General features: G+C 60.4%; 6 protein-coding genes across 6 annotated transcripts; 3 read left to right on the top strand and 3 right to left on the bottom strand.

Moving 5' to 3' along the window:
- Positions 1-1,269: 1,269 nt before the first annotated feature.
- Positions 1,270-2,307, top strand: SPRG_10749 (hypothetical protein; the record flags this gene model as incomplete). Its single annotated transcript, XM_012350317.1, has 1 exon — positions 1,270-2,307. One exon carries the CDS (start codon positions 1,270-1,272, stop codon positions 2,305-2,307), a length of 1,038 nt encoding a protein of 345 aa, XP_012205707.1.
- Positions 2,308-3,383: 1,076 nt separating this feature from the next.
- Positions 3,384-3,867, top strand: SPRG_10751 (histone H2B). The gene has a single exon (XM_012350318.1). The coding sequence runs from the start codon at positions 3,388-3,390 to the stop codon at positions 3,745-3,747; it is 360 nt and encodes a 119-aa protein (XP_012205708.1). The 5' UTR covers positions 3,384-3,387; the 3' UTR covers positions 3,748-3,867.
- A 128-nt stretch (positions 3,868-3,995) lies between these two features.
- SPRG_10752 (hypothetical protein) lies at positions 3,996-7,174 on the bottom strand (the record flags this gene model as incomplete). The annotated part of the gene is made up of 21 exons (XM_012350319.1): positions 3,996-4,117; positions 4,167-4,302; positions 4,353-4,698; positions 4,749-4,847; positions 4,905-5,033; positions 5,092-5,127; positions 5,170-5,256; positions 5,305-5,395; positions 5,440-5,500; positions 5,542-5,641; positions 5,688-5,759; positions 5,803-5,853; positions 5,908-5,950; positions 5,997-6,118; positions 6,159-6,200; positions 6,248-6,391; positions 6,439-6,458; positions 6,518-6,743; positions 6,793-6,916; positions 6,957-7,042; positions 7,094-7,174. The coding sequence occupies 21 exons, from the start codon at positions 7,172-7,174 to the stop codon at positions 4,060-4,062; spliced, it is 2,154 nt and encodes a 717-aa protein (XP_012205709.1). The 3' UTR covers positions 3,996-4,059.
- A 384-nt stretch (positions 7,175-7,558) lies between these two features.
- SPRG_10753 (hypothetical protein) lies at positions 7,559-7,954 on the bottom strand (the record flags this gene model as incomplete). The annotated part of the gene is made up of 1 exon (XM_012350320.1): positions 7,559-7,954. The coding sequence occupies one exon, from the start codon at positions 7,952-7,954 to the stop codon at positions 7,559-7,561; it is 396 nt and encodes a 131-aa protein (XP_012205710.1).
- Positions 7,955-8,530: 576 nt separating this feature from the next.
- On the top strand, positions 8,531-9,621 carry SPRG_10754 (hypothetical protein; the record flags this gene model as incomplete). Its single annotated transcript, XM_012350321.1, has 2 exons — positions 8,531-9,331; positions 9,390-9,621. The coding sequence occupies 2 exons, from the start codon at positions 8,531-8,533 to the stop codon at positions 9,477-9,479; spliced, it is 891 nt and encodes a 296-aa protein (XP_012205711.1). The 3' UTR covers positions 9,480-9,621.
- A 534-nt stretch (positions 9,622-10,155) lies between these two features.
- Positions 10,156-11,517, bottom strand: SPRG_10755 (hypothetical protein; the record flags this gene model as incomplete). The annotated part of the gene is made up of 2 exons (XM_012350322.1): positions 10,156-10,656; positions 10,999-11,517. The coding sequence occupies 2 exons, from the start codon at positions 11,515-11,517 to the stop codon at positions 10,192-10,194; spliced, it is 984 nt and encodes a 327-aa protein (XP_012205712.1). The 3' UTR covers positions 10,156-10,191.
- Between the last annotated feature and the right edge of the window lie 2,285 nt (positions 11,518-13,802).

A 13,802-nucleotide genomic window follows, 5' to 3' on the forward strand; every position in this document is an offset into this window, starting at 1 on the left:
CGGCCTCGCGGTTCTTGAGCTTGCGGTGGTCGCCACCACTCGAGTGGTCATCGTCCGCGTCCTTGGTCTTGCGGCGCTTCGGCTCCGTGGCCTCGTCGTCGTCCGAGGGGCTGCGGGGATGGTCGTCGTCGTCGTAGGCTTCCATGAAGAGAGGCGTCTTGGAAACTGTATGTGAGTAATAGGCCAATGCGAGAGGTTATCAGGAAACCTGACGTGTAAAACCAGCGCCAGATGGCCGCCATGTCCAAGACCTCCTCGGCCTAATTAGGCCAGGCTCAGAATGCAAGTGGCCACCTCTACAGCCGCATCACGCCCAGTCTTGCATCGCGCCCGCCATCGGCGTCGACCAACGTAGCATTGCCTCTAAGTCTCGTGCTGGTCGAAACCGATCCCATGACGACTTTGGACCTCACGCAAAAGCCCTCGTCGTAGGCCAGAACGCCGAAATGAAATGGCTTCCATTGACGGGAACCCGCGTGTCCCACGCAGCCACCGCCATGTGGTACAGTGCGAAGACGATGGGATGGCCGCTTGACGGAGCCAGACGATCGAGGAAGCTTGTCGCTGCAGCCCTCACCGACGCTTCGGTCCTCGTCGGCGATGCTGTGTGCATCTTGCAGCATATTCGTGCAAGTCGCATGGACAGCGCAGGCCACTCGCATTTCTACACGACCAAAAACGGCAAGTGGCTCTGCGACGGGCCACGGCGCGGCCGTCCAAATGGCTGCGTCGGCAACGTCGTCTGGGTGATGGGGACGGGCGTCGGGCGCTCGCGGCAGACGATCCAAATCCACATTGACGTTGCCGTTTCGTGACGTGCGTACCTCTTGGCGCCGCTTCGAACGCGTGCGAAACAGCGAGCTGGATGCTGCTTGTCGTTTAGGGTACACGCGGTCGAGGTGACATTGCCAAGGGCAAAAGAACGATGCGCTGGAACCGCAGGCAAACCAAGTGCTCTCCAGTTACACTCATACTACTCGTAGACAGCAGCCATGCGAGGCTACAAGCACGAGCACGGGCCGTGCGCGCTCGTAGGACGCACAACGCCCCACAGCAGCGCCGTGTCGAGGCAGAGGTCTCGAGGGATGAAAGCACTCCGAGTGTCACGCAGGTCGTCTGGACGAAGACGCATCTGACGGCAACAACGAGTTCTGCCAGATTGCGCTGGATCGCGCGTTCGACACGTCCGTTCGATTAAGCGAATCGATCATTGGGGTTGGCGCCACTATTCAATTCGTTATGCGTGTGTTGTGGCGGTTTGCTTCTTGTATGCTCTTGCCATGCGCGTGGTCCAAGCCCACGATTTCACCCGGCATCACGGGCGGCAACGAGGCGCCGGTGGGCAAGTTCCTCTACACGGTCGGGCTCCGCGCCGATGAGACCGGCACCAATCTCTGCGGCGGCATCCTCATCGCGCCCAAGTACGTCTTGACGGCCGCGCACTGCTGCAACGGCGCCATCAAAGTGGCGTCGGTCGGGTCGCACTATGTGACCGGCGCCAAGGACGGCGAGCGCATCTCCGTCGTACGCGAGACGCGGCATCCCAAGTTCAACCCTGGCACCAACAGCTTCGACTTTGGCCTCCTCGAGCTCGCCAAGGAGAGCTCGATCGCACCGCTGTCCGTGGCGTGGGACGCCGACGCCGACGCGTTCACCAACATGACCGTGATCGCACGCGGATGGGGCACGACGTCCTGGGGCGGCAAGCAGGCCGACGCGCTCCAGCAAGTGACGCTGCGCATGTGGTCGCAAGAATCCTGCGCCAAGCAATTTGCGGTCGTCGACAGCTCCATGGGCTGCGCGGGGGGGCTCCAGGGACAGGACGCATGCCAAGGCGACTCGGGCGGCCCTCTTACCACGGTCGATGCGGGGCGCGAGGTGCTCGTCGGCCTCGTGAGCTGGGGCGTCGGCTGCGGCCAAGACGGCGTCCCTGGTGTTTACGCCCGCGTGGCCCAGGCCAAGAACTTTGTGGCGCCGTTTCTGCGAGCGCCGTCCGACGCGATGGTCGCGTACGTGCGCAAGATCACAGCGAAGTGCACGGTGTTTCGCGTTGCCAACTGCCCGCTCTGCGACGCGGCGGTCACGACGCTGCGCAGTGCAGGCGCCAAGACCACCGACGTTGTCCACGTCGACACGAGCGCCGGGCACCCGTCGGGCACAGACGTCTACAACGCGATCGTGGGCCTCTCCGGTCTCAACACGGTGCCCAGCGTCTGGATCAATTCGACCTTTGTCGGCGGCGCGGCTGCCCTCCAGAGCCTCCGTGACGGCGGCAAGCTCCGCGACCTCATCGAAGTCTGCCGTTAAGATTTGTGTGTTGAATCCAAGTGTGCGACTGCGTGCTAAAGAAGTTGCCTGTGCATCGCTCAGAGCAGACTGTAGTGCTTAGATCCCTCGAGATAAGAACGAGTTGGTGCAGCATGGAACGCTCAACCCTCGACGCGGAAATCAGTGCAACCTGGGGTGACACGTGGACGACAAGCATCTCGCCAGTCTAAGCTCTGATGGAAGAATTCCCTGCAGCTTTCCGCAACTGCTATGATAATGCACCGCTCGGTCTGGTGCGGCCGACTGGTCAAGATAATTTCTACCACTGTCGCTACCGACGATGATTGATAACCTTTCTCAAGGAGTGGGTGGCTTTTAGAAAAGCCAGGCTGTTGTGGGTCTGCCGAGTGCAAGGGACGTTTAATAGTCCTGCGACGCCGAGGACTTGGTCTTCTTCTCCTTGAGCTATGTCGTGGCATGCTGGTCAAGTAAGATCGAGATGCCGTTGGATTGGCTGAATTACAGCCAATGAGAAGAAGGCCAGTTGCCCCAGTTGGTCAGATTCCAGTTGGCCAGTTGCCAGTTGCCAAGCGCGTGCAGTCGAGCAAGCATGGCCTGGATGACGCTGATGTCGCGAGCGGCGTTGCCGGCAAGCTCGAGGATTTCGGCGCAGAGGTACTCGAGGACGGCGGCGAGGTAGACCGGAGCACCGCCACCGATGCGCTGGGCGAAGCGGCCCTTCTTGAGGAAGCGGGCGACACGACCGACCGGGAACTGGAGGCCGGCCTTCGACGAGCGCGACGAAGCCTTGCCCTTGGCACCGCGGCCACCCGTAGCTTTACCCTTGCCAGACATCTTGTGCTTGTGTTGTAGAGATCAAAATCTTCAATGAGCGATGTCGGGCGGCGGCCGTGCCAGAAGTATTCCGCCAATCAGAGACTTCTTATCCCACATGGCCAATCAAATGCGCGTATTTCGCGCCTCGCGCAAAAAGCTCCAACGTCGTGTCTGGCCAGTCCGGATAACAGAGGGCGGGAACCGCCGAGCGTGCTTTCGTATCCGGCGTGTGGGCTGGCGGCCGGTTAGCCTCATTTTTGAATTTCCATTCGAACCAGCAAGATGGCCAAGACCCCGAGCAAGAAGTCCGCCAAGGCCCCGAAGAAGACGGGCGAGAAGGGCAAGGCCAAGAAGGGCAAGCGCGTGGAATCGTACTCGACGTACATCTACAAGGTGCTCAAGCAGGTCCACCCGGAGACCGGTATCTCCAAGCGTGGCATGTCGATCATGAACTCGTTCATCAACGACATCTTCGAGCGCATTGCGTCCGAAGCCGGCAAGCTCTCGCGCTACAACAAGAAGTCGACCTTGTCGTCGCGTGAGATCCAGACCGCCGTGCGCCTCATGCTCCCCGGTGAGCTTGCCAAGCACGCCGTCTCGGAAGGCACGAAGGCCGTGACCAAGTTCACGTCGTCGGCGTAAAGCATCCAGCGATGAGCGTTCGCGCATTTGCTTGGCCATGGCAACATGGCCTCCCTCAATTTGGTGTTTTTAAACACCACCCATCTCCCTACGAAATGACATCCCTGTACATTATATCCCTATGATCACCTCGTGACAAGGTCGGTGTGTGAACATGGTCCTTAGCCATAGGATACAACTGTGCTTGCTGGACCAACCCTCTCGTGACCTGTAATCCCCATGGCACGCGCGCAAGAGTCATAGAGTAGGATCAAGGAACGAGCATGTGAAAAGCCATTTACATCGTGGGATGATGGCGGCCGTGGTTGTCGTCTACTTGGCGGCGTCCAGAAGCACTCGGCACTGCGACTTGAGGCGCTGGAGATCCAAGCTAAAGATCGGGAAGATGTGTCGTTTCGCTACCGAGATGGCACACGTACCGGTCGGCGACGTCCCAGCAGAGTGCGAGGAGGTCGTCTGTGGGATCGTTGGCCACGAGCGCCGAGAGCTGGAGCGTGCAGACGTTGACGAGGCTCTCGATACCCAAGAGGTTGGCCATGACCACGAGCTCGACGACTACGTGGCACGCGTCCATCGCATCATCTCGAGAAAGGAGGAGACTCTACCTTGGTCCAGGTCGAGCGTCTGGAGCATCGTGCGGTCGCCCGTGTAGAGCCAGTGAAGCGCGCGCTTGAACGTGTCGACGTCCAAGCCGTCGCCGGCCATGTCGGCGAGCGAGACTGTGTCGCCGACGTCACGGAACCGACCGGAGAACATGCTCTCAAAGTACGGGATCGTGCTCAGGAGCGCCTTGTGCGCCGGCAGCCGCGCGCCGTCCCAGAGGAAACAGACGTCGGCGTCCGTGGCATCGAGAACGACGGTCGCCATATCGCGGCTAAAGACCGACGAGGGCTCGGGCGCCGCCTGGCCGCGCTGCTTGCGGTGGTGCACGCAGCGCGCGACGAGGTCCGTCTACGCCATCCGACGATGAAATGCAACCCACAACAACAACAACGACGTACGAGACCGAGGGCTTCTGCGACCGAGCGCAGCGCCGCAAGCTTGTGCGGAGCGACCTCGAGCCGGTCGGCGTACAGGTACGTCAGAAGCGCCTTCAAGATCTAGTCCATAGCGCGCAGAGTCCATCAATTCGCTGCTGCATACTAGTATGTGCATACGGACGCATCGAGGCCCGGGAGGTCGAGGCCTTCGACCCCCGACGGTGCGTCGCCGTATGCGATGGCCGCGCGGATGTAGCCATACAGCTGCGGGCAGCGCGCCTGGAGAAACACCTTGTGCAATGGGATCTACTCCGCACGATGAGCTCCGTCGTCGCCTTTCTTCCAAAGCGAGCGTGGGACGAACCACCGTGTCCTTGAGCGCCACCGAGACGTCGGAACACTACGCCGCAGTTTTCGACTGGCATGTCCAGGCAGCACGTACCGCGCCCGAGGCAAGAAGCGACCGAAAGCCCATCGCGTACGGCAGCCCGAGGTACTGCACGATCGCACCGCAGAGGTTGTAGCCCGCCTATGGGTCCTCAAATGACTCTTTTTGTACGTGGCGCAGAGAGCATACGCGCGTGTGGCAGAGCGAGAGGCCGCGGAGGTGGTCGAGTGGCTGCGGCAACGTGTAGCCCTGGAAGAAGCCCGTGCCAAGGACGCCAAACCTACGCCCACATGAAATGACGCCGCATCGAGAGACGCCTCGTACGCGTTCCAGCCCCACGAGTGCAAGACTCCGTGCACATCCGTCGCCAGCGTAAAGTGCGAGCCTACGCGATGTAAGCTGCCGCCAACGACGACGTCGACGCACCGCACGTGACCGAGACGATGTCGATGAGAGACTCGTGCTTGACCGGTACAAAATACTTGCGGTTGTCGTACAAATCCCGGCCGTTAAAGGCGACACCGTGCTATTGGCATGGTACTAGCGTGGGCACGCCGTCAAGAAACACGTACTTGGCCGTATTCGCTGTGGCCCCATGTGTACACAGCACCAGTTTCATCGACGGCGACGCTGTGGTGACTGCCCTACGCGGGCCTCAGCGTGCCGCAAAGCAAGTCCATGTCGCACCGCCGCAACGCCAATAATCGGCTCGGGGAGGCCCGTCACGAGCTCCGGCTCCTACGCGCGCGTCAAGCGATGTACGATTACCTCACCCGCATGTATTGATTGTACCATGAGCGAACGGCGCGTGCCGTGGCCGAGCTGTCCCAAGGCGCTAGTAATAAGCCATAAGCCAGCCAGAGCCTCGTGCGAGAACGCACCCCAAGCCCCACGTATAACACTGCGCGACGCTGCCCAGCATGGGCGACGAGACGACGAGCGCGAGGTTGTGCTGCTGGCCGCACGCAATGTCCTTGACAAAGGAGCCTGCAAACGCTGGTATCTACAAAGCGTCGGTTGCTGACGGAAGAGCGCTCTCCAACCTTGGTAAACTCGGTCATGATGCGAACGTGGTTGAGGCCAAGCTAGCACGGTGTGAGAACGCGAGAGATGTCGAGTTCGTAGTACGTACTTGTCCGTGCTCGTTGTAGCCACAGCTGTACGCTTGACCGCACGAATCAATGGCCATGCTGTGACCAAAGCCTGCCACGACTTTCGTGATGACATGCCCCACAAGCGACGTGCAGAGCCGCGGCAGCGTCTGCCGACTGCGAAACTAAGCGCCAGCGCATGATGGACGCGAGCAGCGAGCTATTCACGTACAAGAGACACTTTGTTCATGCCTAGATAGAACGCAGTGTGAGCGAATAGTGTAGTATCGACAGGAATGATCATGTCGGACCTTGCTCGTAGTCGGAGACTTGGTTCTCGCCCTCGGTGAAACGCGACTCGGCGTCCTGCACGATGCGCTGGAAAAACGTGAGCTCCGGCGCCAGCGTCGTATCGATGGGCGCGGCAGGCGTGAGGCCGTGTAGCATGCCCGAGGCAGCGCTGGACGTTGGCTCGCTCGGCTGGTCGGGGTCGTGCAAGAGACCCCACATGTACACTTGACCCGAGATCGTGGCCGCCTAGTGCGATATGCGCCTGAGTCACATGCAAAGACAGCTTATATGCTACGACGGAGTGCACGTTGCCGCATGCCACGTTGGTCACGATCTGGTCTTCGAGGCCCTTGATGCGCTGCGGCGTTGTCAGCGCCGCGCGGTCACCATGCCCGAGTTCGCCGTCGTTGCCTCGACCCCTACCGCCCGTGAAGACAGCGCCGCCAAGAGCGAGCATACCACGAGTACACGTCCCCAAACTCGGTCACGGCGAGCGCATGGTTTTCGCCGGCGGCGAAGTCGGTGATGACGCTGCCACCAAAGTGCTCTACGGCGCCCGTCAGATGTTGATGTCGTATTCAAGCCGTGGGCCGTACCGGGTAGTACACGGAGCGCTCCTTGTCGCTCACCGTCGTGTCGTTCATGCCGCAGGTCTTGCCCCACACGTACAGCGCCATGCTTCTCGGATGCTTCCGGTGTCGTCGCTTGGCTTTTGATTGTCAGGCGCCGCAAGCGAAGGTACCAACATTCTGCTTCGTATCCGGCGTTTCCGGATAAAGATGCCTCAGGGAAGAGTGTTGATAAAAGCGACAGGCGGCGACGGTTCAAGCGGCCGCGACTCGGACGACCCTTGGATGGTTGGAAACTTCTGCATGAGTCTGGGAGCAATGCATCGGCCTATTCAGGTGCTATAGCTACGCTGCCCTAGTCGCTGGAAAGGCCGGCCATACGTGGCATCCTCATGGATGTTCAAATAGATCATAAGATTACAGTGCTAGATACGAGCCGCGTGCTGCGCCAGCTACAAACGAGTAGGCCGAATAAAGTGATGCGACGGTGATTCATGCCAAGCGCAGACGACGAGCTTTCGGACGCGGGTAAAAGTACCCAAGGGCAAGGAGAACGTCGGGGGCGAGCGACTGGAAGCTGTGGTGGAGGCGATACTTGGTGTTGCAGAGGATCTTTTGTGGGTACGAGACCCACCACGGACTGCGGCGCGTGAGGACCTTGCTCGAGAGCGAGGGCGAGTGCTGCACCGGGACGCGGCGGGTGAGCATGCACCACATGATCTCGGTTTCCGTGGACCCTTGACCCTGGCTAGGGCCGTCACAGGTCGATCGACGTGTGGGCTTGGTCCAGATAAAGGCGCACTGCTTTGTGCAATCGTACGCAGCGCTTGAAGTTACGAGACTGTCGATTCCATTGACATCGATCAAGCGCCAGAGACGCTCGCGCATGGGCAGGCTCGTCGGCTGACGCTTGATGGGTAACTTGACGATGGCTGGTTGCAGTCGGGCTTTGGGTGCTGAAATCACTCTCGTGGCGGTGCTGCGCCGCTGTACATGGCCCCGCACGGTGTCGGAGCTTGGCTTGGCTTGCATTATCGCACCTTGCACTGTCTTGGTCACGGTGACAGGAGCCACTGGTTTGGGTGCCATCGGCTGGCGAACGATCTTGCAGGCTCTGAGCAGCTGCTTGACGAGGCTTGGCGGCTCGGTCGTCGCCGCTACTTGCGTTTGTGCGCGTGGGGGTGTAGTCAATGGCACCTTTCGTTGCACGGCTGCAAGCGGTGCAACAGTCGTCTTCACTGGCGCCGCTGGCTTGGCTCCGTCTTCCTTGGTAGTCACCGCACTCTTGGTCGCTCCTGGGGTCCAGTACGGGCGCTGCATCCAAGCACGGGCGACGTCGGGCTGGAACTCCTGGCTGGCTTTTCTGACGATCGCAAAAATGAGACCTGCTGCCAGTTACTACTCGTTATAAGGTTTCTGTTCTTATATCAAGGTTTTCTGGCGGATCAAAGCGGATCCTGCGCCATGGCCAAGCGCGGAGACCGATCGACGATTGCCGCGTACATTGAACGCTTCCGCGGCCCGGCAACGTCGCGGCAAGAGAGAGCGCGCTCGAGAGATGCGTCCAAGCGCGAGTTCTGGTGGATCGCCGACGAGAAGGAGGGCGAGGAGCATCGGCTCGAAGCCATCGCCGACGCTGCGTCGCCATCAAGAGCTAGCGAGTTGGCCAGCCACATGGAGACCGACGACGATCTTGAAGAAGAAGAGCCAGCAGAAGATCAACGCCAAGAGCACTCGGTGGTTTTTTCCGAGCCACCGAGCCCACCAGCGTCGCCAGCCGCGAGCGACAAGACGCTGCACGACGACAGCAGGAGCCTAGGCCAAGGCGAGCACGAGGACAAGGCGCCATATAACGAGCAGGAAGAGAAAGCATCGTACGCCGAGCAAGACCCATGGGCTAGCCTGTCGCCGCTCTCATCTCCAAAGCACGACGACAGCATGTCGCTCAGCAGCCGCCGCGACGACCTCGAAGCCATCTCTGTTGCGAGCAGCTTGACAGACACAGTGGGGCCGCAGTGGTACGTGCGTCCAGAAGAGGTACTGATCGAAGACCCAGAAGTAACGATCCAGCGTCTGCGGCAACGGCTCGGGCTATCGAGCTTTGACCCTGCGCGTCAGCAGGTAGAGTGGAACGCTCCGCTCACGTTCCCCGACTGGAGCCAGGCCATCGACGACTACATGCAGCTCGACGCTCCCGAGCCGACGGTCTTGCCGTCCTCCACTTGCTTGCACGTCGTCGATCCTTTTGTCAAAGAGCCGCAGCGTGTCGCACCCTCCACGATCGTTGCCGACGATTGCGAGCTACCAGCAGCAACGGTCCTAGCCCCCAGGTCGCCTCTGGGTTCGCCTCGGGTCCGGTCACTTGACACTCCACACGGCCTCGATGCACCGACGCCGACTCGAGAAGACGTAGAAGACGCGATCGAGACCAGCCAGCAAGTCGCACACCACGTGATCGAGATCGACCAGCAAGTAGCACCCGACACGGCGTCGATTGTGCCCCTTGTCTCTCCGCGGGAGCTGCCAACGAGCTCGATCGCGCCACTCACTGATGCTCTACCGCCACGGCCACCGCGACGTGGCATCGCGTTTGGCAAGCTGGTTGTGGAGCCCACACGGCGGGTGGACGCGGCGCATCTGGATTCACCAGCCCAGGAAACCATTGCGCGCGATGAGACTGCGCCGACGGAGCTGGCCTCGATCATGGACGATCTCGTGACCAGTGTGGTGGTGTCTTGGGCCGAGCCCGCACCTGCACCAACAAGTGCATCTGAGTTGGTGGAAGCACGACCTCTTCCAGATTGGCCGTCTGCCCCTCACGAGGAGCCGCCAGCCCTTCCCATCGAGCCGCCAACTCTTCCCATCGAGCCGCCAATTCCTCCCGAGGTGGCGCCCAAGACCGAATCGCTGCAAACGCGCGAGGATGATGTCCGGCAGACAGAGAACGACGACCCGATGGACAATATTGCCGACTTCTTGGACGACGACGTAGTTCGTGCCCTCGTGCACCGCGTCCTCGTGTGCGAAGAAGCGCTAGCCATCCTCCGAGCCCGCGCCGTGATGCAGTCATTACACGCTAGCACAATGGAGGACACAAGGAAAACATGATTATGTAAGTAGACACACTACCGCGACGACGCACACCACGTAAACGGCTTGCCCCACCCGACGCAGTTGTCTTGGGTCACGTCACTGAAGCAGTAGTTGCCGGCGTTGTGCGGATCTTGCATGTTGCAGCCGACACAGACGTCGTTTTGGCACCCGTCGCCGTCGAGGCAGACGCAGTCATTGGACGACGGGGCTGAGGTCGGGGCAAAGGTCGGGTCAGAGCTTGGGGCAGGCGTCGGGGCGGGCGTCGGTTGCTGCGAGGGCGTGTCGAGGTAGCACGCTACGTACGGCTGACCCCATGCGACGCAGCTGTCCTTGTCGACGTCGTTGAAGCAGAAGCCGCCATCACTGCCGAGCATGTTGCAGCCGACGCACTTGTTGTTGTTGCACTGGCCATCCGTGCACGAGCAGTCACCAGTCGGCGCGTCTGTTGGCGCATCCGAAGGCTTGTCCGAGGGTTCGTCGGAAGGCTCATCCGAGGGCTCGTCGGAAGGTTCATCCGAAGGCTTGTCCGAGGGTTCGTCGGAAGGCTCATCCGAGGGCTCGTCGGAAGGTTCATCCGAAGGCTCATCCGAAGGTTCGTCGGAAGGTTCATCAGAAGGCTCATCTGAAGGCTCATCCGAGGGATCGTCGGAAGGCTCGTCCGAGGGTTCATCAGAAGGCTCATCAGAGGGCTCGTCCGAGGGCTCGTCGGAAGGGTCATCCGAAGGCTCATCCGAGGGTTCATCAGAAGGCTCATCAGAAGGCTCATCAGAAGGCTCATCAGAAGGCTCATCAGAAGGCTCGTCCGAGGGCTCGTCGGAAGGCTTCTCCGTCGGGGCTACGCTGGGCTTCTTGGTGGGAGCCACCGTAGGAGACGGGCCCGGCTTGGGCGCTGGGCCATCAAGGTAGCACGCCACATAGGGCGTGCCCCATGCGACGCAACTATCCTTGTCGACGTCGCTGAAGCAGTAGCCGCCTTCGGCGCTCTGCATGTTGCAGCCGACGCACTGGTTGTTGTTGCACTGACCGTCAATGCAGGCGCAATCGTCAGTGGGCGCCTCCGTCGGTGCATCTGAGGGCTCGTCGGACGGCGCCGGGCTGGGGTCGCTCGACGGCTCTTCGGTCGGCGCGGCGGTCGGGCTCTCGGTCGGCGTGTCTGGCGAGTCGAGGTAGCACGCCACGTACGGCTTGCCCCATGCGACGCAGCTGTCCTTGTCGACGTCGTTGAAGCAGTAGCCGCCTTCAGCGCTCTGCATGTTGCAGCCGACGCACTTGCCGCTCTGGCACTGACCGTCGAGGCAGGCGCAGTCTTCGTTGGCAGCAACGAGTACCGCGAGGGCGAGGGCGAGGAAGAGCTTCATGGTGAATTGTAGAATGAGATGCTGGCTAGTATGCGCTCATCTGTATGTAGCGCGGTGCGCTGTCTCCGTCGACCCACGTGGCGGCCAATTCGAACCGGCGCCAAAGCAGATGGCGGGCCCTTGTGACCTCGCTAAATGCACGCAAATTCATTCGATGCACACAGGCAAGCCGGCAACGCATGCTGGCGTGTGCGCCATCCACCCTACTGAGAACGGCTTGCGTGCGTGGCTGCCTTAGTGCCGGCGCGCCGCCGACCACCGGCTTGCTGCCTCTGCCGAGCGACAGGCGGCTGTCACTAACGCCTGTACAGTTGGCGCACTGGTTTTTCGTATTGTATTGCTCGTAATTTGTATGTGGATTCAATGCGAGGAATCTATTTGATCCTCTCAAGTGCGTGCTGCGAACCCACGTGGCGGCACCACTGACTAGTGCGTCACGTGTGAGCAGGGCGGGAAGGATGGCGACGACAACACGCGACGAGGGCAGCAGCAGCGGGGTCTGGGGCTCGGGAAATGCTGCAATTGTTCTTTCATCACTGCTGGTGGGTTCGAGCGCAGTAGCAGACGTGCATTGCACACGAATAGTGCTCTTGAAGTGGTCGAGATAAGCATGCTGTGGCGTTCCGCAGCGCCAGACTCAACGCACTGTGCTGCTGCTGCTGGCAGCGAACTCCACACTCGCATGGATGGCTCTCATTATCATTACGGGGCCATCGTTCCTAGTACGGGTGGTCGGCGCCTGCTTTTGGATCGTGTTGACGGATGGCGTCCGTTAATATTAGTTCAAGTTGGGCTGGGGTTTCTGTCATCTCAACTACGTACAAACTTGTTAACTTGTTCACTTGTAGCAGCGCCAGCGAATTCAACCATTATTGACCTGAATACTAAGGGCCAAGGTCCGAAATCCCAGTTCGTTGCTGAGACGCAGAAGCTGTCTTGGCCAGCATCAGAGACCAACCACCAGATTAAGGAGACGGCTGTACTCCCAACACCATCGAGGTCACTTTAACTCCAAATGCAAACCGACAGTTCGGGCATAGCTGCTGCCGCAAGGTTGCAACGCCGTGCTACAAAGATCGTTGGTGCACAGCTTGAGCTAGCCCATGCTAGCTCATTCCGCCTCTCTTCTCTCATGCGCTCTTACGTTGGGCCGGACAAGTGCTGGGGTTTTCCCGCGCTTCCCTCTCCCGCGATTTGATATCCGTTTCGGATGGGTTTCAATGGCTGGGCCCACAATGACGCGATCTCATTGGTCAGCGTGGAATAACATGATTTAATTGGCGGTGTTCTGACACATCGAGCCATGATTGGCGGAATACTTCTGCGGATTCGCCTCTAAGCCCAATTCATTTCTGAATTCGCAGTCCTCAAGACATGTCTGGCAAGGGTAAAGCTACGGGTGGCCGCGGTGCCAAGGGCAAGGCTTCGTCGCGCTCGTCGAAGGCCGGCCTCCAGTTCCCGGTCGGTCGTGTCGCCCGCTTCCTCAAGAAGGGCCGCTTCGCCCAGCGCATCGGTGGCGGTGCGCCGGTCTACCTCGCCGCCGTCCTCGAGTACCTCTGCGCCGAAATCCTCGAGCTTGCTGGCAACGCCGCTCGCGACAACAAGAAGTCGCGTATCATCCCGCGCCACATCCAGCTCGCGGTCCGCAACGACGAAGAGCTCAACAAGCTCCTCGGCGACGTGACGATCGCGTCGGGCGGTGTGCTCCCCAACATCCACAACATCCTCCTCCCCAAGAAGACGGCGCCGACGACGACGCCCGTCAAGGAGAAGAAGACCAAGTCCTCGGCGTCGCAGGACTATTAAATGTCCCTTGCACTCGGCCGACGATGTCGCACGCCGCGGTCTCGCCATCACACAACAACCTGGCTTTTCTAAAAGCCACCCACTCCTTGAGAAAGGTTATCACTCTGTGCAAGTCTTTCTACTGCCAGGTATCGTGTCGGATCAGTAGCTAGATGCATCATACGATAGATACGCGATTTCCTGTCAACGTTATGCATGTGGCTCACACTGCCGAGAGTGCTTGCACAAGGCGTCGGACGAGCGGACTGTGGTGCGCAATGACGCTGAAATGGCCAAAGAGCTCGAGTTCGAGCGCGCTCCTTTGACGGCGCAGGGCCTCGATGGCCTCGCCGTGGGTCTCCAAGCTGTCGTAGTCGTCGGCCGTGATCGCTGCCTCGAGCGCCGCTTCCTTCTCGGCGATCGCAGCGTCAAGGGGCGTGATGGCATCGCCAATCTCGGCGCACTGCGCGTGACGCTCGAGGACGACCCTGGGGATATCG

The sequence above is a fragment of the Saprolegnia parasitica genome (genome assembly GCF_000151545.1).
Source record: "Saprolegnia parasitica CBS 223.65 unplaced genomic scaffold supercont2.64, whole genome shotgun sequence".
In the NCBI taxonomy this organism is placed as follows: Eukaryota; Oomycota; class Saprolegniomycetes; order Saprolegniales; family Saprolegniaceae; genus Saprolegnia; species Saprolegnia parasitica.